Below are 26,392 nucleotides of genomic sequence, written 5' to 3' on the forward strand. Positions count from 1 at the left end.
AGCCCAACTTCAAATTGCGCCAAAATTTTATATATCCATTTAACTAATCAATAATTTAATATCTCTATATTTATTATTACTGTTGGAAATACAATATTTCATGTAATATTATTTGAATTTTGCAGATTTAATTCGGCGTAAGACACACATTTTAACCTAATTATCCAGCTATAGAACCCAACATGTAATTCACTGAATTTATTTTGACATTATTCCAAATCTAGCATGAAATTGAATCTTGTCCAACAAAACTAATGTTTAGTTTGGATTTCATTAACAGATGTTACATCCACATAATTTTCAAATTTGATTAGAAATTTTTACATTAGATAAAAAATAAAATAAACTCAAATTCTAAACTTTATTCAAAACATACATGTCCTTGATTTTTTTCGGTTAACTAGACAGGGTATATATATGCCACATTAACTTATTCAATAGGAATCTGTTTGTCCAAAAGTTTTATCTAGGGCTGGGACTTCGGATATTCGGTTCGGGTTCGGATAAGATCCGATCGGGTCCGGGTTTTTCGGATAAATGAATTCTATACCCAATGGGTACTTAGTAAATTTCGGTTCGGGTTTCGGATCGGGTACTACCGGTTTCGGGTCGGTTCCGGGTACCCGTTTCTTATGTGAATTATATAAATATTTACAAAATAAAATAATTATATACCAGTTTTTTATTTATTTATTTTATTTTTTTTTAAAAAGTTAATAGAAATCGTATATATATTAGTAATATGTATTAAATACAACAAAGTTGAACTAGTCTAGTGGTATTGCAGTCGTTGCTTTGCCTATCCAACCCGGGTTCAACCCTCGAAAGATACAAATTTATGTTTTTTAAGCATAGAATTCGGGTTAAACGGGTACCCGTTCGGTTTTGGGTAAAAACCGGAACCGAACCGATACCCATGGATAATTAACACTAATACCCATCGGATAAATTGCCTAGAACCGAAACCGAACCGAACCGGTCCATTTCGGGTCGGTTCCGGTTCGGGTATTCGGTTATGGATAAAAATCCCAGGCCTAGTTTTATCTCTTTGTGTTGATCACCTTATAGTTGATCGAAGTTATGTAATATCTTTTTTATTCGTAAGTAATATAATTGTTTAACATGTACTTTAATTAATGAGATCATTACATAGTTAGAGACTTTAGAGCCTACCCTCTTTTCGATATTTCTTGTATGTGAAGTACGCTTGCAGAGCTTTTTGGATTTTTTTTTGCATTCTCTTCGCAATTCTCATTTTCAGCATAGTGGACTGTGGACCCTGCATGCTTAACTTTATCTCCGCTCGGTTGTCATTGCTCATTTCCGTTCATCCTCTCTGCTCTATTTCGATATAAACTTCGTATTTAGTTGTAGGAAAAGGTTTAATTAACAGTTTACATTTATGTAACTATCTTTACCAAAAAAAAAAAAAAAAAACTATCTTTACCATATTTAATCGAAAACATTAGTTTGAGAAACACACCTTCACAAATATCAAAAGAACGGAAAAGAAGAAATAATTGATATGTGGCCTACTCGAACAAGTGACCACTAAATAACTATCGTCGCTTAATTTTTTTTTTCTTTCCAATAGTTATAATAGTTTTTATTGATTTAACTAGAATGTTTGCGTAAAACAAATAAAAGAACAATTTAGTGGTATAACTAGAAAGGTAAGGACCACATCCACCACGTCTTGTTTCCAAGCTAAAGTTAAATATATATAGTATTACTTAACGATTACAAGTTCATGTATGAGTTGTTAAATATAGTATCCAAATAAAGAAAACTACTATTACGATATGACTATTTTGTTTAGGAAGGAGGATATTCGAAAGCATGCGAAACTAATATCTAATCACTAAATGAATTTAACATTGTATATTTTAAACAATAAAATATATAAAGTCTAATTAAAGTATTGATTAAATCATGAAAATGGGTTTCATAATTATATGATTTGCTAATCAGAATCGAAATGGTGCATCAATAGGTTTTTTTTGTATTTATGTTTTATCTTCAAATTACACTTGTCAAAACCTGTTAAACAAAGATTCAAAAAAAAAAAGACCTGCTAACAAGTAATGAATCCAACAAAAAGACACAAATGTTAAGAGAGAGGGAGAGAGAGAGTGGAGGACCGCAGGGTGGTGGTTGCCACTTTGGTCAAAGGTTTCTATGTTGGGAATTTCCAAAAACGGATAAGAAAATATTATATCATCCGACGACAGTCGCAAGTGATACTCGATGCCAGGTAAAATCTTTGTTCGTATATATGGAGAACTTCTACTTTGCAGTTTCCTTGTGAGCTTTCTTCCTGAGAAAAATTAAAAATATCTTTTTCTTTTCGTTGTGTAATCTTCATCGCATTTTGTCAAGATCGGTGGTGAAGTCTAACACATGTGCATTATGGTGTTACAAGAACAACATTAACAGGTCTATATATATGCTTGTGGTTCAGAAAACAAAATCTTGCAAAGTAAACGTTTTTTTTTTTTAATCGGAACGTGCTTCCTTGTGATTTTATTTTGGTCTTTCCATGACAAGAATGATGGATGCTTACTTTGTGAACTATGTTGTGGAACTCTTTTTTTTTATCAAGAGTATATGGAACAAAGTAACTTGGTCGTGGAAAGTAAATAATGAAATTGGTTTTGTGTGTAGACGTTAGAAGCAGTTGAAGAAGATGAAGAAGATGAAAGAGAGAGGACAATCAGATCCCCAAAAACTTGGCGATTTCAAAGCTCTCACCTCATGGCCATCTAACCCATGGCAGTTCCAAGGCACCAATACTATCATCGTCGCAGCGTTCACAATGGCAACCGCACTTTTACTACTCTCTCTCTGTGGAGGAGTTTCAGCCGCCACTCCAGTCTTGACCGTTCATGTAAGACTTAAAATGACTAACTTTAACTAGAACTTCAAACTTGATCTAGAGTAACTTTACATTTTTATTTGTTTTCTTGAAATAATAGAGTTCGGACGGAGATGTTATTGACTGTGTTAAGAAAATGGATCAACCATCCCTAACGAACCCCCTCCTGAAAAATCACTCCTTCCAGGTTTGTTGTGTGTGTGTTTTTTTTTTAAATGTTTACTTTCAATTTTGTCTACCTCTTGTTCTAGCTCTACGAGCTGCCTCTGAGGCGCTCAGATTCCTGCGTATTAGATTAGACTAGATCTTCCTTGGGTTGTAAGCTTGTGTATATAAGTGAGGAGCAGCCCTAAAAGCCTGAGCAAAACCTTAACTTAAACTGAAGTTTATTGTAAGCCCATTTTCTGGCCCAAATCATGAGTTAACTGAATTCCTTATCTCTCACAGTCACCACCTTCATCAATACTCCCATGTCTCTTCTTGAACTGGAGCACGAGATGCTCACATCTTGTGTCAAGTTCAACTCGTCACTAGTCTATTCTTTCTTTATAGTTTATTTCAGTCAACACCATCAGATTGTTAGTAATTGATTATCACATCAATACTTTATGATTCCAATGCTAGCCTTTTTAATTATACTCATGTGCACTGAGCCTTGAACCAATCAACTGCAGAAAAAAAAAAATAGAAGCACATATGTTTCAAACTTGAACGAATCTCATAGCCAGTCAGCCTATTGTCTAAACAGATAACACAAAATTGTACCGCCGCCTATCTTTATATATAAAGAAGATTATTTCCATTCTTCTGACAAATGGCACAGGAAAATTTTGACACCTGTCCCAAAAAAAAACTTCCACAATTTTCTTCTAACATCCTCAATTGTAATTGTCGTAGTCATTACAAAAAATAACATTCACAATGTAAAGAGAGCACAAACAATTAATCTTTATATTCACATATATCAATCAACAAACCTAGAAAGACGTTAAGGGACACAATTGGTTTATCAAACATCCCGGGTATGGAGAGGTTTATGTGGATCTCAGGCATGCTTTTTCTTTGTCTCTCCGATTACGGTTGTATTCGATCAGGTAGAAGATAGAGATTCTAACTCCTGGGTAATTACTTTGATTGTGATCGCGGATTCTCTCATCTCACTATTTTTCTTCTTTTGCTTCCCCGATTAGGTCAAGATTCGGCCTCCAGAATCACGGCTTGGCTGAGTAACACTTGAAGACACTTGAAATTTAGGGTATCATGGCTTATCAGCCTCCACCATATCTTCCCCTGCCTCCACGCCTTTGAACCCTATCTCCAGACCACATCTGTGTGATGTTGGGCTTTTGTTATTCCTCAAAGCCCAATTTAATTGAGCTTTTGTTATTTCTCCAAGCCCAATTTAATTATGTGTCCCTCTTCTTCCTCTCCAAGTCTCTGTTGCCAACGGTTAGTAACGCTTCTTCATTCACCATTCAAAACCTGCTGTAATGATCGCAATTACCACCATTAAAACACTCTCTTCACTCCTCCGCATTTATGTCATTATACATATTTCTATGGTAACATATTAAACTTAGGCTATATATAATGCATGATGTAGGATATGTTAATCTTCGCTCACAACAATTTCTTCAAAACCTCGATTATAACCAACGACGATTAGTAATAAAGTTACTTTCTTCGGTAGAGTTAGTGGGATTAAATTATAAACATATCTATTGTGATATTATAACCAATAATTTACTACGCTTTAACGAAAACTAATAAAAAATACACCATATTATTATATCATATTACTTTATTAAAATCATTGTTAAGGATGTTTGCATATGATTTAGCATTTAACTTATTTTAAAAGATAATATTAGTTAGATATGATTTTTTTCATTTATTTTAAACTAATTTAGTGAATTCATAATTGTAACAGTTATTGATAGTGTATTATTCCACCTTTAATAAAAATAGAACTAAAATGACAAAATGACACACTTAAAAATAAAATTAAAACATTTAAAACAAAAATAATTATCAACAATTTCGCGCGTAGCGAGGACACCCCCTAGTTACTAATAGAACCCACTAGTGCCGTCCCAAACAACTAGGTGGCTTAAAGCATTTGAAAAAAAAATGTGGCCTTCATAGAAATTTTGTCTTTTTTTTTGTTTGTTTATCAAATAAGTTAAATTTCCTTTAATGTCATTTAAATAGCTATAACATTAGAAAATGGAAACTCGTAAAAAGGAACAAGGATCATGCAGTTTTGGTATTAATATCAACTCAAAGGCTTGTATACAAAATTTAAGACGTGGCCTAAATTTTTTAAAAAAATTATGTGCCGTAAAGGTTGTGCTTTAGCTGCCTCATGGGAGGAACGGGTCTGCCACCACCACTTGTTCAACTTACTGAAACCGTCTTTAACTTATCTGTGATCCTGATTGTCACATCCCGGTTCTCCCAAACCGGAATGGTTTTGTTTTTCTTGATTATTAACTTGATTTAGACCAAAGTCCATTAGCTTTTATCCTTCTTTTCTGGCCCGTGTAGTAAACCCTAAGGTTTCCTCTTCTTTTCCTATAAAAAGGAGCCTCCTCCTTCTCTTCTCTCCCATTAGAAATCAGAGCGAAGCCTTGCAGAGTTCCAGAGAGATCTGAAAACCCTAACCGTCAAGGTTTCTCTTTTCTTCTCTCTCGTTCTCTCTCGCCTGCGTCTCTCTCTCTCTCTCTCTCTCTCTCTCTCTCTCTCTCTCTCTCTCCTTGGTGTTCGCCGTTTGCTGAAGGTTGGAGCCAAGCCGTTGAAGATCCCCGATGAACCGATCCAATTTTATGTCCAGATCTCTCCTTGTCTTCTTTCTAGATCTGGTCGATGGTGAGGTAAGGAACCCTAGTTCTCGTTTCCTCCATCTCTTTGTTCTCTTTTATCTTGGATCTCTCATCACGGATTCTTTGGTGGTAGCACCAATCCTTTTTGTTGTAGATCTGGTTCGTGGAAAACCATAAGCTTCAGATCTGGTTCAACTCTCTTTTCCATTCTCAGATCTAAGGCCAAGGTGAGGGCTTGTTGCAATCTCTATATCCTTTTATCATTATCTCATCAGGGTAGAAGTGTCTAGGTTGATCATTCATCCCTACTTGTTACTTTCTATAGATCTATTAATATAAATAAATATTCATATGATATATATATATATATATATCTTGATGCTTGATGTGTGAAAGACATAGATCTATTGCTAAGGTTGTTAAAATATGGTTGGATGATGTTTGAGGATTGAATGTGATGATTGTATTGATTGGGGTTATTGTATATGAGGTTGATATTTATATATTTGGGAGATGTATTGAGTTAGGGAAAGGCTTAAGGCCTATCACTACAAGAAAACATATTTTTTACTAGGGCAGTATTCGTTGTAAATTCGTCGTAAACGGGGTGTTAGGACGAATTAACGTCGAAAGACGTTTCGTTGTTAAACGTCCGTCGTAACGGAGGTTTCGTCGTAAACGACTCGTTACATTTACGACGAAATATATTCCTCGTAAAGCGCAGGGAAAGGATTCGTCGTAAACGCCACGTAAGACTTCGTCGTAAAGCCCACGTAATTGTTTCGATGTAAAGCACACGTAAATACTTTCGTTGTAAATCACTCGTAAACATTTCGATGTAAAATCCTCGTAAATATTTCGATGTTAATCACTCGTAAACATTCGATGTAAACTCCATGTAATGTTTACGAGGAGTTTACATCGTTTCTTATTATATTATTATTAATTAGTATATAATAGATTTTAATTTATATTTAATATTCAGAATTTAAAATAATTTAAATTTTTTTAAAAAATATGAAATTGGAAAACATATTTTTAAAAAGTCATACAATAATATTTAAATTCATAATGCAAACAGAAAAAAAAAACTACATATTGTCGAAGTAGTTGGTGGGGTTGCTCGGCTGTTGACGGGTTGGATCGGACTCTTGGGGATCTCGTTTTGGCATTCCAAGAGCGGCTCATCTCTCACTCAACATTCTCTGCATAACCGGGTTTTCCACGGCCATCACGTCTAGCAAATCCTCAAGAGAGTCTAAACGAACCTGCTGGCTATCCATTTGAGCCTTCTGGCTATCCATTTGAGCCTTCATCTGAGCAGTCTCTTCATCCCGTCTCGAAGTGTATGACGAAGTTGCCCTTGCAACTTCGTTAACAGAGCCTATACCGACTATCCGTCCCTTCTTTTTAGGAGCCACCTATAAAATCAAAACATATATTAATATAGTTAATTATGTTAAAATATTTAAAATAATGTAAACTAAAATTTTAAGTTACCTCTTCGAAGATTCTGTCGACCTCTTGGGTGGACAATGTGACTGGTAATCCATCGGGAGACTCCTGGGTTAGTTGCGTCTCCCGTTCTTCAATCCGACCAGCCACTGTTCGGAAGAGTTTCTCAGATGCAGGATCCACAAAAACTCTGTCGAATGTGGCGTGAGTCATCTTGAATAGGTCAGACAGAGAAGGTAAGACTTCCGTCTTCTCGAACTACAAAAAAAATTAAATTAAATATTATAAATTATATTAATTGAATATTTTAAAATATATATTTAAAACAAAACTTACAGCTTCTAGACGGACTCCTGCATGAGGTTTTTGTCCGGTTCTGTGAAGCATGGGCAAATGACCATCTTTATCCTTCGTCCTTCGAGAAGCCGAGCACGAATTGGCCTTTCTGATGGAAGAGGGGTGCTCCCAATAGGCGATGAGGCCATCCCACACATCCGTCGTGAGCTCAGTGGGCTTTCCCTCATACCCGTAGATCTCCCACTTGTCCTTCCAATCAGAGACTGTGTTGCAGAGGTGTATCTTTGCCTTTGCAACGAATTCCGCCTTCACCCTCTCGGTGATTCCCAAAGACCAATGCCACTTTTGCTGAAACATAAAAATTTTGAAAAAATTACAATTAATAATAAATATTAAAAAAATATATATATATATATATATATAAAAGTGAAAATTTAATTAAATTTAAAAATCTTACCGCAAAACATTTAAACCACGTGATCTTAACGTGATTTGGTGTCTTGCTCCAGTTCGGGTATGCCCCATCGTAGTAACCTTTAATCGTCGCCGAAACGCTCCGGCTAACACGGTTGTTAGCCCCAAACCTGAAAAAAAAATAATTTAACCGTTACAAAATAAAAATTAATTAAATTTTAAAGTAATAAAAATTAATAACTTACCAATAAGTTCCTCGGGGTCTATCGGGGTCTAGAACATCCAAACCCTCCCGTCCAGGCTGGGCAAGAAAATCCTCCACCGTATATCTCGCGAAGGGAGCATATGAAGGCACACGCAAATCCGGATGAACTGCACCTTCTGGGACAGGCTCAGGTGCAGCCGCTGGAGGAGGAGGTGGAGGCATCTGCGGTGGAAGAGGAGGACTCGAAAAAACTCTCTGAGAAGTCTGAGAGTCTAGAACTGCATCGGATGACGATGGACCGGAAGAAGATGTACCGGAGCCATCGCCAAACAACTGGGCATAAGTAGGTGCTGCTGGTTTCCGTCTAGGAGCCATCTAAAAAAAATTTAAATAAATTTAATCAATTATGACGACATAATTAAAAAATTATTCCGTTACCTAACTAATCACCTAAACTATAGGATTCCGTCATCTAACTAATCACCTAAACTAATTATCTAAATAATCACCTAAACTAATTACCTAACTAATTAATAACCTAAACTAACTTAAAAAAAAAAAAAAAGGAGGCAAGAGAATGTACCTTAGGGAGATGAGAGGAGTTTAAGAGGAATGGACGAGGCAGCCTCGTCTCGGCGTCCCAATATATAAAAAATGTTTCGTCGTAAACGTGACGTAACATTACGACGAAGTTACTAGGCCCGCGTTTTTTCATTTACGACGAAGTTACCAGGCCCGCGTTTTTCGATTTACGACGAAATTACGTCGAAACATCGGTTTACGACGAATTTACAAGGCCCACGTTTACGACGAAGTTACCAGGCCCGCGTTATTCCATTTACGACAAAATTACTTGGAAACATCGGTTTACGACGATTTTACAACGCTTAACCCTAAACACCGAGAATGAAATCCCTAAACCCCAAAGTCACATATCATCTAACATCATATCTCTTCTTCTCTACTACTTTGTGCTCTTTCTCCAACTTAAACTCTAAAACCCTAAAACTCCAAATAATTTTTTTAAAATTAACACAAATACATATTATATAAAACAACATTTGTTACACATACATTAGGATGGTAAAAAAACAATATTTCTTTAAACATACGTTACAATAGAGAAATACAACATCAGAGACATATATTACATCACTCTAAATCGTTTTCGTTCTCATCAATATTACATCACTCTAAATCGTTTTCGTTCTCATCACTATCATTACAATCATCATCGTCGCTTCTCTCGAACTCGTCTTCACGTGCTTCATCTGTCGCATCTTCGGGAATATCTTCATATTGAAAGTTTTGCGGGTCGATCAAAAGGATTTCATCAGTTGGCTGTTCTGGTACCTCAACTTCATTGATAGCGTCTTCTTCTTGCAAGAGCGGTTCTTCTCCAGCGACAATGCGTCCACGAGTTGTAATTTTGATAGCAGCTAATCAGTTTATCCCGGAAGTTCGAAACCGAGGATAAGGAAGGAAGCTTACTTGCTCGGCTTGTGAAGCTAAGATGAAAGGCTCAAATTTGTTGTATCTTCTCCCAAAATTGACATCCACAACACCAAATTTGTTATACCGAATCCCTCGGTTCACAACAGGATCGAACCATTCACATTTGAAGAGGACGCATTTTAGCTTCAATAACCCCGGAAATTCCACTTCAATAATCTCCTGCAAGATCCCGTAAAAGTCCGTTTCACCTTTCACACATATTCCGTTGTTACTCGTTGCCCGATGTCTCCCATACTCGTATGTGTGAAAGGTAAATCCTCGTGTGAAATACATAGGTGATGTGGTGACCTTTGCAACTGGACCTTGAACCAATTCGTGAAACCATACGGGATAATAAGGATCGTCATAATCAACCTGCCAAAAGCAGTTATTCTTAATTAATATTGAAGTATCAAAACACTTACTTAATTAATCAATGTATGAGATATATTACGTACCTGTGATTTTAACCACTTGGCAAAGTGCTTATCTTTACGTGTGTCCACATCAGTTGCAGATATTCCTGGTATTGCTTCTTCAACTTGAGATACAAACATGCTGCAAATTAAACAAATAATCAAGTCATACATAATTAACTGCAATTCATATAATTAACATTCACAAAAATATTTACCTTTCAAAGTAACGGGTCACAGCATCCTCGCAGTTGAGCAGAATATAAGTTTGGGCACTATGTTTATCCTCTTCACATGACCACCATACTTCTTTCGTTTTACCACCAAACCGTGCAATTTCGCAGAAAATGTCAGGAACACCATCAATTGGATATGATGTCGGTACTCCACCATCATCATATCTTCTAGGAACTCTTTTCCTCGTACGAACAGTTGGAGCAAAATAGTATGATGTGAAGTTAGATGTTTCGGCTGTCAAACTTCCCGCAACTATTGAACCTTCCACCTTTGCAAGATTTCTTGCTTTCCCCTTCAAATGTTTCATCTGTCGCTCATACGGATACATTCATCCGTTGTGAACAGGTCCACGAAGCAATGCTTCATACGGTAGGTGGACAACTAGATGCTCCATGACGTCAAAAAATGAAGGAGGAAATATCTTCTCCAGGTTGCACAATATGATCGGAATGTTATGATGAAGTTGTTCGATGACTTCTTCCTTGAACGTACGTGTGCTGAGATCTCTGAAAAAAGCGCCGATGGCTGTATATTGCAAAAGTAATCAAATTAATAACATTTCATAACATATGTATATATATTAACGTTTTATAATAACCTGCAAGTGCTTCATAGACATTTGCTGGAAGGAGCTCGGCAAAAGCAAATGGAAGTAGTCGTTGCATAAACACATGACAATCATGACTCTTCATTCCGGAGAACTTTTGACCTCGTTCAACACATCTTGACCACATCCTTTGGTACGGTACCCTATTCCTCCCACGGCCTTGCGGTTTGAATCGTGGTTTTTTGCAGAATCGACACTCTTCTAACTTGTCATCTTCTTTCCAGTAGATCATGCAGTTGTCGATGCAAACATCAATCATCTCCGAAGGCAACCCAAGACTATAAACCAATTTCTGAATCTCATAATAAGATTCAGCAGACACGTTGTCTTCTGGCAAATACTCTTTAAACAACTCCGCCCATGCATCCATGCAATTCTCAGGTAAATTATGATCCGTTTTAATATTCATCATCCTAGCTGCTAGAGACAATTTAGAGAGACCTTCTCTACAACCAGTGTAGATTGGTTGATTTGCAGCATCTAGCATTTCATAAAACCTTTTTGCATCCAAATTAGGTTCTTCTACATTTCCAGTTCCATCAGCTATTGTTGTAGTTGTTTCTAAAAATGCATCACTAATCATATCTTGAACCCTATCATGATCTACTATCTGCTCATGATCTTGATGATAATTATATTCATTATGCAAATGATTCGGTTCTTCACTATGATGACCATCCTCAAAATTATTATTACTACTACTAGCTTCATTTCCCCCATAACCCTCTCCATGTTGATACCAAATGTAGTACTGTGGTGTAAATCCTCTGTTTACTAAATGCTTCCATACAGTTTCACTACGTGCAAATTTTGAATTCTTGCATTTCCGACAGGGGCAGAACATCTTACCGTTTTCCTGTGTGATCGGTGTACAGCCCGCATGGTGCATGAATGTCTCTAGCCCGCTCAGAAATGCGTTCGTCACCCTCCCGTCGGAATCTTTGTGCAAATACATCCAACTCCGTAACTCGTAAATACTACCTCCACCGGCCATTTTTTTCTTAGATTTTTTTTTGAAATTTTTTTTTTTCTGATTTTTTTTTTCTGATTTTTTTTTCTCCCGTTTGTGTGTTGTGAGGAAGAGAGTTGTGGGAAATGACATATATATAGAGAAATTTTCGAGTTGGGTAGTTGAAATATAACAACGATTTTACAAGGAATATTTTACATGGATTTTACATGGTTTTAACATATTATTTACAACGACTTTACGACGAAATTAGGTAAGTTAAAGCACATTGAATACACGTTTTCACCTAAATATAACGGTAACATGCTTCGTTGTAATGTCGATGTAATGATTACGACGTATTTCTCATTCCACGTACATTCGTCGTAAACTTACATGGAGTTTACGACGAAATCAGTTCATCGTAAATTTACATGGCGTTTACGACGAAAGTTAGATTCTTCGTAATTTCGTTGTAAAGACCATGTAAATTTACGACGAAATATTTTCGTCGTAAATGTTCGTTGTTATGGGCACGTTTTCTTGTAGTGTATGTGTGCCGCTGTAACGTGGTGGAATGACATGTATGTATGTCTCGGGCGTTACATCGTTTCTTGTTGGGTCATGTGGCAATCGTTTGAGTTGGCATGATCCATCGCCGGAGCGGGCATGCGGCGTGCCTGTAAATGAAGTAACGTAGAAGCGTTATGTCGTGGAGACAACGTGGAACGTATGAACATGGTGGCGGATCAAGCGTGAACCGGTGTCGGTAACTTGATTGCGTGAAGGCGTGAGACAGCGTGATGTCGTGGAGACAACGCAACATGAAAGTTCTCGCGCGACAACATGAGGAACGCAGGTACCGATTTAGGTGGCGTTGTCTCATTGTTGGCACCGCCGGGGTTTATCCTCGTTTCTTGTTGATTGCTTTTGCCTTACTGGATGTTTAAGTTACATACTTATGCTATGTTGTGTGATGATTATTGGTGATTATTTTGGGGCTCCTAGAGCTTTCCTCACTGAGCTTTTGTCGAAATGCTCACCCCTCCTTCTTCCCTTTTCATTTCAGGTTCGGCTCATATTGGTGGGTTTTTGTCAAAGACGTCCTGGAATCCTAAAGACACATTGTTTCGGCCTTGTGGCTGGAGACAAGTGTCATGATATCGCCGACCATTTCAGCTATGCTGGGTCGGGGTGTCACACTGATCCATCCCTTTTGTATCAGATATGCTTCTAACTCCTTTTTATACGGCTGTTACGCCAAACAGAAAATGTCATCAACCTGTTAGACAAGGCTTTCAACACAAACCCTGAATCCAAAAAAAATCGAACATTACAAATTTTCCACTAGCAGATTTGAATGAAACCCACTGCTCGTGAACTTTAAACCAGCTCATACCATATGACCCCATGATACGCTTGTGAATCCTTGATATATATATTTTTATTTCTCAGCTGTGAACCTGCACCACCACAAAATGTAGTTCTGTCCTAGAACTTAGCCGATTTTGGCTCTTGCATCACGTTGTTCTCTGATTTAAACAAATCACTGCGCCTGTTCTTAATATAAGCATCCCTGCAGTACACCTCTCATATATTTGTCTCTTCACTTGCCTTGCCTACAAGTGACATTCTCTAAGACTCCTCTTACGAATCTACTTATGATGCACCTTGTCCTGTTAAGTTAACCGTTAATTGTCTCTTTTGTTTTCTTAACACACTGAAACGACAATCTCAACTTATCAGTGAATCATAACACTCTCTTTTAGCTCTCGCTATTAACTGACCAGATTGCTAACCAAATTAACTGAAACAGTCAAGACATCTTCTAAATAAAAAACACACCCACCTGGAACTAAATCATATACTGAGCATCACTTATTATGTAATCTCAGTAGCTCCACCTGAAACAAACAACCAATTAGAAGTTTCATGTCTCTGCAATCTTACTTCCGCGACAATCTTGCACTGTTTCCTTAATCTATATGGTTCCATATACGATCAACATCTTTTCATGTCTAACTCCCTTTTTGTTTTCTGTAAACATGATAACCCCAGCGGCATGATGAAAGCAGAAGAAGAAGGAGGGTTTGGCTGGCAAGTGTGGCACCGCAATGGAACAGCGTGCCCTCATGGGAGCTTTCCTATACGATGCGTTGAAGCTGAGGCTGAACTTTCAGAGGGGAAATACGGTTCCCTGATTTCTGACGCCGCAGACCGAGCCACCAAGGGGCATCAGGCAAGTCTCTTTCATTCGCTTATAGAATAGCGTGATTAGTTTAACATATACTGTAAAACTTCTATAAATTAATAATGTTGAGACTTTGAAATTTTATTAATTTATAGAGATATTAATTTACAAAATTTTCCTTATTTAGATTTCTTGTTTAAAGATATATTTATTATAAGATAAAAATATATATTTGATTTTAGTGTATAGACAATAATTGTTATTTTTTGAAATTTGACATTTATCTTAATTTTATTATATCTATCTATACTATTATTTCAACTAAACTAACTTGGACTCATTAACAAGACCGATGAAAGATGTGTACTAGTTGAATAGGTGCTAGGGTGATAAACTTAATAGTTTATTTGATATTGAATATATTACACACATTTAGAAGAATTCTTATTTTACCCGCACAGTGTGCGGATTTTATAAATTCATAATGATTTTTATAAATTAATTTGTGATAAAAAATCGATAGAAAACTTATGATTGGTTGATAATGCAAGAATAACATTATATTTTATTATCATCTAACACATAACACATTCATTTCATAATTATAACATAGAAGTAAAAATTAAAAAGAGAAATTACAATATATGAGTTGTTAATTTTTTTTTTTTAAATAGTAAGTTTAAAAGATTCTATTATATAGGTTGGATCAAGTAAAATATTTATAATTTTATCATAATCCCTATGTCTACTTATTTTATAAAGTCCAAATAATTGTATAAATTTAAATTGATGATTTATTAATCAAAATCATAAAATATGATAAATAAGAAAAATTCCTAAAATCATGGGGAACATGACAAGTAAGAAAATTCACTTATCAAATAATAGTATAGATTGTATATAATATAAATTGTGGTTTTAGATATAATATTACTAAATCTCATCAAAAATATTTTAAGTGTTAAGAAAATATAAAGATAATTTATTTGTGAATATAAAACATATAATATAATAATAGTTTCTACTTACATAAAATATGTATACCTATAAATTATAAATTTATAATTTTAATGCGACCATATATTTACATAGAATTTTCTAAAAAAATATTATTTTATTATTTTATCGATTTGTGTCAAATTTTGAACCGGTCCAAGTTAGGACTGGTGAAATTTATTAATTTAAAGAAATTATTAATTTAAAGAATATTAATTTATATAGGTTCTACTGTATTTGATTTCGTATATATTTGTGCACTATATGTTCGAACCGTTAATAACTGAGTGTGTACTTGTGAAAAATAGTATGATGTAGGGTACGTGAAAGATCTACCCATCTATGGAGCGAAAGCCACACTAAACGTCTGGAACCCAGTCGTTGAGTCAGGGGACGACTTCAGTTTGGCGCAGATCTGGGTCACGTCTGGAAGTTACGAAAACCAAGACCTCAACACGCTTGAGACGGGTTGGCAGGTACAAGTTATCGAATTATACAATATCGTTATGTATGCCAATGTCTAACCATAAAATTGATTGTGATACTCAGGTTTACCCGAACAAATATGGCGATCACCAACCTAGACTGTTCACATATTGGACCGTAAGTTTTCTTCATTTTTTTTTGCTTTCTAATGTCAACAAATACACTTAGTAAAACTATTTTATTATTATTAGGAACTACACAGTTCTATTAGGTCTCTATCCCTATACATTATTTACCAAGTGATTTTGACACATGTCATTACCACATTAATTTTGAAAACAAAATGATGACATGATATACTAACAAAGATGACATGACTGTCTTAGACTAATTATGACACAGACATTAACATTTAATTTTGTTTTATAATTTTGGTAAGTTTTTAGAAAAAAAGAAACAACTTATAAATCATCATTAATATAACAATAAATAGTAAAGTTAGAAATATAGTAATATATAATAATTTTAGAAAATAGTATTTAATTTTATTTAAATAATTTTTAAATTTTTATTACTAAAATAAATCTTTAAAAATTTAGCATTTTCAAAAAAAAATTAATTTTCTAATCATATTATGATTATTTATTTTTAGTATCTACAAATTTTGGAAATATTATTTAATTTTATGTTTTGTTAATTATACATAACAAAACTTTCTCTTAATTTTATAGAATTTAATTTAATATATATTAACCAAAATAAATAAATATAAATATTTCCAAGATATATATATATATATATATATATATATATATATATATTATAAAATATAAATGTAAATAAAAATATGTATTTTATCTTAGTTACATAGAATTAAAATATTGTACGCAAATAATAAAACCAAAAAATTAACAAAAATTTATTTATGAATATAATTTAAAAACTTTATTTCAGCAGTTGATGTAGGAAAACACCTAGTAATACTATAAATTTCGAGAAGAAACATATATATAACAATCAGCATTGTTAAAAAAAAAAAAACAATCCGCACATAAATCTGAATGATCTGACGTGTAGCGTGCCTTTATCTTTGGTCATACCCCATAAGTATGGTTTAAAATGTTCATTAATTCAGTTTCAAAAGAACGAAAAAGGTTAACAAAGTTATTGGGCTTTTAGCCGAAAGAGAAAAATGTAATTGGGCTTCTAGAACAAACTTTGATAATCATAGGAACCATGTGAAACTTGAGTGTGTCATAGATAAAGAATCAGGGGGTAATAAGAACAAAACACACATGTATAAAACCTGATACTGACAACAAAAACCAATAGTTTGAATACTGAGATGCATAGTCTGTGTAAATTTGAAACGAACAACTAATACAGTTTTATTTGGTTGAATCTTTGTAAATTTCAGAGCGATGACTATCTTAGCAGCGGGTGTTACAACCACTATGGTAGAGGGTTTGTACATGTCAACAGACATGTCGCCCTAGGAGGAGCAATCGCCGGGACTTCGACTATTGGGGGAGACCAATTCGATATAACCTTGCAGATTTGGAAGGTCAGTTACTATTTTTTTTTTTTGAATTAAATGTTAATTTTTATTCAAAAGAAAAATACCTTGCTACATCAAGTGTGGCCTATTTTAGAGTTTCTTCTAACTTCTCCAAACTTTAACTAACTTATAAAAGATGAAAACTCAAAACTCTATCTTGTGCTAAACCATAAGACCATTCCTCCTTCATACTCTTTATCTCCTTTCTGTCTAATAATAGTGAATCTGTTCCTCATCTCTTTGTCAATTCTCTTGATTGGAAGCATGCTTGGTGCTGGATCTTCTCCATGTCTTCTTCTATTTCTTTTTCTCCATACGGCGTGGACTGCTGATTGAAACACATGTCTTGTTATGAAGAGGCTAAGCTTGTTCCAGATTGAAGCATTTGATAAGAGCCTGGAATATTCTCCCACACAAAAAATAAAATTTTCCTTGTCTCCAATGGTTCTTGGTAAAACCCACAAGAAACATCAGCATTTTGATTCGAACTTCTTACCCTCTCTCCAGTAGACAGCCTCCCATGAATTGCAGTCCAAAGTATAAAAGAGTACCTTAGAGTTGCATATTTAAACCACACAGCTTGATGCCAATCACACAATGGATGCTTCTCCCTTATTGTGAGCCATGTTTCTCTAGTAGAGAATACCTTCTTATACTTCCCCTTCTCATTTTTCCACATTGATATATCATCTGTCTTATACTTCTCAATTTCTATCTCCACTCTATTCAGAATCTGAGTTCTATGTTGCCTCTTTCTGTGATTCCAACAAGCCGCGACATTTGAATTAACATGGATACCCAGATCATATTGGCCTCTACCACTGAGAACATCCTGTAGACAACCTAAGGGAGGCCACCGTTCGTACCATCCTTTACCTCCACTCTGTAAAATAACTTTGCTGTGTCTCGACATTTTAAGAGTAACTATTGACCAAAAAGAAAATGAGTTTCTCCCACGTAATCTTTTCTTTAAAGAGGTGGAATTCTTTATACTCGGGGCTAGCATTCAGTGGCATCTTAGCCCATCAAATTCCCTTTCCCTCCTCTGTAACGCCTCTCCTCCATGTCGTTGACCTTCTCTATTGTGAACTTGATGCCCATTTAATTCTCATTTCCCCCCTTCTCCTTTCAACTCCCTCATATTTGATCCGAGGACCATCACTTGGCTCTACTTCACAGCCTACAACAAATGGTCTTACTATCTCTTGCTCTTTTGATTTGAAGAACGTCTGGTGGCGCGCCTCCTTGGAGTTTGGGAGGCACCTAACGTGAAGAAAATGAGGGAAGGTGATATGTGTTGACTTTGCCGTCCCTCCCCTTTCTTTTGCCATCTCTAATGAACTTCAACACCTTAGATTAAAATCCTTAACCCTAGTGTTCAATGGGTATGAGAGAGATCTTTGAGTTTGGCTGCTGGATATGCTTTTGATTTCGATTGGAATCCGAACATCTGGACGATCCTCCGCACCTCTTTTAGAAAAGAGAACATGATGAAGTAATGCTCTCTTTTGTGAGAATGAACTTCATTTGGATGTGGCGAGGTTAGCTCGTGCAAATAAAAGATGTGGAGTTTCAGGAAATATGCGGTCAAATTTTTGCGGAAAACCGAATTTATGGGAGCGGGAAAGAAGCACACACACAAAATTGTTAACGGAGTTCGGCCAATGTTGCCTACGTCTCCGGACCTGCTACAGATCTTTTATTATCAACCCGGGAAATTTTACAAACTCTCAACTCACACCCGATCCCAAATACACTCAAGAAATTATTCGTAATTTCTTAAAGAGAAAGATTTTCTCACAAGAAATATATTTTTTTTTCTCTCTTGCACTCTCTCTTCTTCTCTTCTCTTGTTCTTTCTTACTTTGTTTTTCTTGTTTGGGATGAATTTCCCCTTCTCCTTCATGCATGTATTTATAGGAGGAGGATTTGTGAGTTGGTGGTGAGTTGGTGTAACAACCAAACTTACCAACCAAAAACCAAAAAAACGTGTTCTTTTTTTATCAACAATCTCCCACTTGAAGACTGATTTGAATCTGTCTTCACACTTTGATCGATGTAGCAGGTCTTCTCGGCTTGTTACTCTGACAAGCCAACTGAGGTTACACACAACCTCAGCTTATCATACGGCACGACCTTCGTTAGCATGTCTGCCGGATTCTTGCTTCCTGGGATCTTCTCAAGCACCAACATTTCATCTTCCAACGCTGATCTGATGAAATGATATCGACGATGTATGTGCTTCGTCCGAGCATGGTAAACTGGATTGTTTGCCAAGTCGATGGCACTCTTACTATCACAGTACAACACACTTTTCTCTTGGCCATGGCCTAGCTCCTCTAGAAAAGACTGTAGCCATATCATCTCTTTTGTTGCCTCCGTTACCGCAACATACTCAGCTTCACAGCTTGATAGAGATACAATTTTCTGCAACTTTGAAACCCAACAAATTGCAGTACCGCCAAAGGTGTAGACATACCCGGTTGTGCTCTTCGTGCTGTCAATGTCACCTCCATTGTCAGCATCAACATATCCCTGCAATCCCGTCTTAGACTTCGTGAAACGTAGCGATAAACTTGGATTTCCTTTTAGATATCTGAAAATCCACTTAACGGCTTCCCAATGTTCCTTCCCTGGATTGCTCATAAATCTGCTAACGACTCCCACTGCATGTGCAATGTCTGGCCTTGTACATATCATCGCGTACATCAGGCTTCCTATAGCAGAAGCATGTGGAACTTTATCCATACATGCCATCTCATCTTCCGTCTTTGGAGACTGTTCTCTGGATAACCGAAAGTGACTTGCCAGGGGAGTACTAACTGGCTTCGCGTCATCCATGTTAAACCTCTTGAGGACTTTCTTCACATACTCCTCTTGTGATAGCTTAAGACCTTCCTTGCTCCTACTGATTCTCATCCCTAGAATCTGTCTTGCTTCACCAAGGTCTTTCATCGCAAACTCTTCTGAGAGTTTCGTCTTCAAGCTATTGATCTCGTGCAAGTCTGCTCCTACTATCAGCATGTCATCGACATATAGGAGCAATATCAAGTAGGACTCTTCAAGCGTCTTGAAGTAACAACAGTGGTCAGCTTCACACCTCAAGAAACCAACGCCTTTAATAAAGTTGTCGAACCGTTTATACCACTGTCTTGGAGCTTGTTTTAAGCCGTACAAACTCCTTTTCAGCTTGCAAACAAGGCTTTCCTTCCCTTTGATCTCAAAGCCTTCGGGTTGCTTCATATAAATTTCCTCATCCAAATCACTGTGAATAAATGCCGTCTTCACATCCATCTGTTGAAGATGCAGATCTTCTTGTGCTACCAGCCCAAGAACCGTTCTAATGGTCACCATCTTGACTACAGGAGAGAAGATTTCGGTGTAGTCAACGCCTTCTTTTTGTTGGAATCCCTTCACAACAAGCCTCGCTTTATAGCGCTTATTCCCATCAGGTTCTTCTTTTATTCGGTAGACCCACTTGTTATGCAATGCCTTTTTCTCCTTAGGCAAATCTGCTAACTCCCACGTGTGATTGGATAACAACGAGTCCATCTCGTCGTTCATTGCAAGCTCCCACTTGATCGACTCATCAACTTGCATAGCTTCCTCATAACATTCAGGCTCGCCTCTGTCTGTGAGCAGAATGTAGTTGAGCGATGGAGAGAATCTTACTGGCTTTCTGATGATTCTGCTTGATCGTCGTAACTCCGTGACTGGTGTATATGGGACCACTTCAGAATCATCACTTTCTTCAGCCTCACCACTCTCGTCTTGAGAGATTTCTTCTTCTGCTGTTGCGGTATCCTGTGGCAACTCCGGTGTCAGGATATCTTCTAAGTCAACAGCTCCAGGCTCTTTCTTCTCCGAGCCTTCTCTTAGCTTATCCTTGTACAACGCTTCTTCGTTGAACACAACATTCTTGCTGCGGATGATCTTCCGATTTTCATCATCCCAAAACCGGTAACCAAACTCCGCGTTACCATAACCGATGAAGTAACACTTCTTAGACTTCGAGTCAAGTTTACTTCTTGCAGCATCATCAATATGAACATAAGCTAAGCATCCGAACACCTTTAGATATGAAAGATTTACTTTCTTTCCGCTCCAAACTTCTTCAGGGATCTTAAATCCCAACGGTACAGACGGTCATCTGTTTATTAAGAAGGCTGCGGTATTGATTGCATCTGCCCAAAACGTCTTTGGCAATCCACAGTGCAATCTCATGCTCCTTGCACGCTCATTCAAGGTTCGGTTCATCCTTTCCGCTATTCCATTCTGTTGAGGCGTTCCAGGAATAGTCTTTTCCATCTTGATCCCATTATCAGCGCAATATCTCTTGAACTCGTCGCTGATGTACTCTCCACCATTATCAGACCTTAAACACTTCAACTTGAGATTCGTCTCAATCTCAACCATGGCTTTCCATATTTTGAAAACCGAAAACACTTCATGTTTGTTCTTCATGAAGTAAACCCACACTTTTCTTGTGGAGTCATCGATAAAGGTCACATAGTAGTACGAACCTCCCAGCGATGCAACAGGAGTGGGTCCCCACACGTCAGTGTGCACCAGCTCTAACTTCTCAGATTTTGGCTCTCTTCCTCCTTTAGAGAAACTAACTCGTTTCTGTTTTCCAAGGATGCAGCTTTCACACATCTGATGATCCACCGTCTTCAGATCCGGAAGAGCGCCATTTTCCATCATGAGTTTCATCCCTTTCTCACTCATGTGTCCCAACCTACAATGCCATAACTTGGTCTGTTTGGCATTCTCGACAACAGCAACAGTGTCTTGATAACTCGTCGTCATATAAAGAGTGCCTCTTTTATGACCTCAAGCCACCACCATGGAACCTTTCTTGACTCTCCAGGCTCCACCACCAAAATTAACATCGTGCCCCGTATCATCAAGTTGACCTACTGAGATCAGATTTCGCATCAACTTTGGCACATGTCTGACCTTCGTAATCTTTCACACACGTCCGTCTGACATCTTTAGGTTGATATCTCCAATACCAACTATGTCCAAAGGTAATCCATCAGCAAGATATACCTTTCCGTAATTTCCCGCAACATAATTTTCCATGATGTTATGGTGCGGTGTGGTGTGGAACGACGCTCCTGAGTCAAGCACCCATGAATCGACTGGGCTATCGACATAGGAGATTGACGCTTTGGTGGTATTTGCAGTTGCATCACGAGCTTCAATTTTCCTCGGGGAATCAACAGACACTACCAATGCATCATCGATTTCACGTGTCACTGCATTGGCTCCGCCTCTAGTGTTGTCTTCCTTCTTCGGTGGTGCTCGACAATTCTTCTTAATGTGACCTGTCTTTCCACAATTCCAGCACTCTGCAGGCTGTCTGAATTTGGACTGGCCCCATCCTTTCCTTGACTTTGATCTGCCATTACTCCGGTTATTTCTATCTGGGTTTCTCCCTCTGTTTTCCACGTTGAAAGTAGAGCTCGTTGATGCCTCCCCAGAGTCTATCCTTCGAACTTCCTCACCAAGGATACGATCTCTAACATCATTGAATTTGAGCTTTTGAGTACCCACAGAATTACTAACCGCTGCCCTCATCGGCTCCCAACTATTTGGCAGAGATGCCAACAAAATCAGTGCTCGCACTTCATCATCAAACTCGATTTCAACCGATGACAGTTGGTTGACAATCGTGTTGAACTCGTTCACATGTGCGGCAACCAGGCCACCTTCTTCCATCTTCAAATGAAAGAGTTTCTTCATGAGAAATACCTTATTGTTTGCCGAAGGTTTCTCATACATATCAGAGAGAACTTTCATGAGCCCTTCCGTGGTCTTCTCCTTCGCAACGTTGTGAGCAACGTTTTTAGACAGTGTTAACCTTATAACACTCAGAACTTGTCTGTCAAGGAGCTCCCACTCATCCTGATCCATCTTCTCAGGCTTCTTGCTCAGCGGTTGATGAAGCTTCTTTCCGTACAGATAATCTTCAATTTGCATTCTCCAAAATGCATAATTTGTACCGTCAAATTTCCCGATACTGTGCGCCAAACCGTCTTCGCCTCCCATCGTTTCTGGAACCACCGTGTATTAGAACACCTTCGTCGACAAACCGATGTTACCGACAAAATTCACTATTCACGAAGTACTGTTCACGTGAATAGTAACCCCGCAAAAAATTTGACCGATCACCGTAACTCAGGCTCTGATACCAGTTGTCAGGAAATACGCGGTCAAATTTTTGCGGAAAACCGAATTTATGGGAGCGGGAAAGAAGCACACACACAAAATTGTTAACGGAGTTCGGCCAATGTTGCCTACGTCTCCGGACCTGCTACAGATATTTTATTATCAACCCGGGAAATTTTACAAACTCTCAACTCACACCCGATCCCAAATACACTCAAGAAATTATTTGTAATTTCTTAAAGAGAAAGATTTTCTCGCAAGAAAGATATATATTTTTTTCTCTCTTGCACTCTCTCTTCTTCTCTTCTCTTGTTCTCTCTTACTTTGTTTTTCTTGTTTGGGATGAATTTCCCCTTCTCCTTCATGCATGTATTTATAGGAGGGGGATTTGTGAGTTGGTGGTGAGTTGGTGTAACAACCAAACTTACCAACCAAAAACCAAAAAAACGTGTTCTTTTTGGATCAACATGGAGCTCCTGAAACTGAACTTCATGTGTTGTTATATCAAATGTCCCAGGTATTGGATTCAATACCTGCAACAACAGACAATCCATCTTCACCTTCCGTCACTTCATTTCCTCCAACATGTTATTTTACGTTCTCTCTTTCATCCCTGGATCATATGGACGACGACTATAAACAAAACTTCTGTGGAAGAGGAGGTGATCCTAAAAGCTTCCTCCTTGGAAGCTCTAATTCTTTGCATGATGAACCCCCAATTGTTGATGAAATCTCCGGCCTTAATTATAGAGCTCCTATTCTATACTCGGTTTAGGTTTAATCTTGTTTCGTGGATGCTGCCTCTTGTTGCAAGCTGCACTTAGTGTGGCAGTCACGTCTGGATTTCGAACATTGACAGTGTTCTCCCACTCCAAGACCCTTGTTATGCTGCTTGGCATCTATAATAAAGAATGCTTTAAAGTTTGATTGTTATTATTGCTGCTCTCGTATATTTCATTGCATTTGATTTGGTTTGATGTTTGCTAACAATTAAAGACCCAAAATTTTCAGGATCCACTTTCAGGCCATTGGTGGTTGGGTATGGGCCTGAATGTTGTCCCGATCGGTTACTGGCCCGTCGAGCTATTCACTACACTCTCTGATCATGCCTCCGAAGTACAGTGGGGTGGGGAAGTTGTTTACCTGAACATCTCTGGAATGAGCAATACAACCCAAATGGGTTCCGGGGAATTTCCAGGCAAAGGATTCAGGAAAGCAGCATATTTCTGCAACCTGCAGATTGCTGAGAAGAACCGGTCCTTTCTGCCGCCTCAAGACTTTCACATAGGAGCTACTCAGCCTGACTCATACAGTGTTGCGAAGACACATAGTAGAGACTGCGGAGATCATTTCTACTACGGAGGGCGAGGGCCACTACGATCATCGTCCTATCAGAGTGATCCTTTAGCTTTTGTGTTTTTGTTTTTAGCAGTTTATTTTGTTGTTTAGTTATCGCCTGTAGCGCAAGTCATATAACATATGTGTTTCCTACTTTAATCGTTTGCGTGTGTATTGTAAAAGATTCAGATGAGAAAAACTTATATTTTCGTTGATTAATTTAATATATGCATTATAATAAAGTATTTTGCAGTCAATATTAATCATAGTAACCTAGAGAAGTATAAATGAAGCTCTTAAATCATTGCACAAGAAAAAAACGAAGCTCTTAAATCATTTTGTTATATTAGGTAGATTATATTAGGTAGATGATGGCTACAAGGTACCACAACAACATCTTAAGGGAGTATTAGGAGTAGGAACTATACAAGTTCCGGTTTCGAACCCTTTAGTAGTACAGTCAAAAAAGCACATATGAGGTAAGTAGCTGTCCGAGCATAAAGTCTTAGCGCAGTAAGTATACTTGATTTTATTCTCGTGCTCCACACCCACACAAACCCACACAAAACATATACGATATTTGTTAATTCTTCGATTACTGTCTTTAAACCATCATGTCGAACTAAGCAAAATAACTGCGGTAAAATTTCAACATACCTGAAACCAAAATGTTGGTGTTAAACATTGTAGCTGCTAATATCACAACAATAGAAAAAATCACCAAATTTTGTGTCTTCGCCATAATTTTTCTTCTGTATAAAATATCTAGCAAGAGAAATATCCTTATTTTTTCATGTCTTGTAGAAAAGCTCTATTTATATAAGTTTTAGTCTTGGAAAATCACAAATTTCCATTTCTATTTGATTTGATTTTAATTGATCTTCTATATCGATACATGCAAATTTGGGATATTCATTTATATATTTGACCAATTAAGTTATTTGGTAAATTTGGTCAAAGAAAATATGTTGTTCAGATCTTAATTTAATCACATGCAGTGACCTAAAAAAGTCATATGAGCTGTCAAAGAATATCAGTTTTTGTTTTGTTGAAAAAATGTCAATGTTATTACCATAATATCATGTAAGCCTTACGTCCTTGTGGTCCGGTGGTAAAGGAACCTCGGCTGAGGTGCCCGCCATCACGACTTCGAGCCCCGGCTACAGCGGATTTAACATCCCTTCCGTTGGGGCGCTGGACCCCCTACGGGGGGATAGTTGGGAATGTGGCTGCCCAAATACCAGAGTTATAAAAAAAAAAAAAAATTGTAAGCCTTACCTATTAAAAAAGAAGTCATGATTTTTTTTATATGTGATTTTTTTTATTTGGACTATTTTTTAGAAAGTGTATAAAATTTTAATATCTTTCAATATCTTTACATTTTTATTTGAAATGCAGCTGAATATTCTTTAAAAAAATCTAAAAACAAATCTTTGAAAAATCTTTTTAGAAGATTTTTTAAAAAAATCCGAAAATGAAAATTTTTAATTCTAATTATGCTAAAATATGATTAGATATTAAAATTAATTTAACATTGATGTAAACAAAAAATAAAATTATATAAAAATTAATTATTCAATGATAATAACAATTTAAACTGATTAATTTTTGAAAATACATTTACAAAAAATTTGTTAGAAAAGAATCTTCATTTATCTTTCAAACATAAGATAAAATAGTATAATTAAATAATAAAGAATCATAAATAAAAAACAAAAAAAATTACTAAATGACAAATGAGATACAGTACTAAAATTATGCTTTATTTTATACTTCCAATATAAGCAAATAATACAATAAAAAATTAAAAACAGAGCCATTCTTAAATATATTTGAACAAATAGTTATTCTTAAATTTAACCAATTGAAAAATGAAAAAGAAAACATGCACGTTTGTGCGGGTTAAATTCTAGTGTCAATTATATGATTGATTCTTTG

The 26,392-nt window shown here is 36.7% G+C and overlaps 1 protein-coding gene across 1 annotated transcript; it reads left to right on the plus strand.

Annotated features, from left to right (window-relative positions):
* The first annotated feature begins 1,451 nt into the window (after positions 1-1,451).
* Positions 1,452-24,711, plus strand: LOC111198317. Its single transcript, XM_048757958.1, has 9 exons — positions 1,452-2,436; positions 2,665-2,887; positions 2,976-3,969; positions 4,066-4,324; positions 13,830-14,010; positions 15,267-15,434; positions 15,508-15,561; positions 16,802-16,948; positions 24,128-24,711. Exons 4-9 carry the CDS (start codon positions 4,284-4,286, stop codon positions 24,563-24,565), a joined length of 1,029 nt encoding a protein of 342 aa, XP_048613915.1. The 5' UTR covers positions 1,452-2,436; positions 2,665-2,887; positions 2,976-3,969; positions 4,066-4,283; the 3' UTR covers positions 24,566-24,711.
* Positions 24,712-26,392: the final 1,681 nt, after the last annotated feature.

Source organism: Brassica napus, chromosome C5 (assembly GCF_020379485.1).
Source record: "Brassica napus cultivar Da-Ae chromosome C5, Da-Ae, whole genome shotgun sequence".
Taxonomy (NCBI): domain Eukaryota; kingdom Viridiplantae; phylum Streptophyta; class Magnoliopsida; order Brassicales; family Brassicaceae; genus Brassica; species Brassica napus.

Coding starts and splice junctions, on each gene's coding strand:
- LOC111198317 (XM_048757958.1), top strand. CDS start 4,284: ATGTGTCCCTCTTCTTCCTCTCCAAGTCTCTGTTGCCAACG. Junction 4,325..13,829: donor CCAAGTCTCTGTTGCCAACG/GTTAGTAACGCT, acceptor TGATAACCCCAG/CGGCATGATGAAAGCAGAAG. Junction 15,562..16,801: donor GACTGTTCACATATTGGACC/GTAAGTTTTCTT, acceptor TGTAAATTTCAG/AGCGATGACTATCTTAGCAG.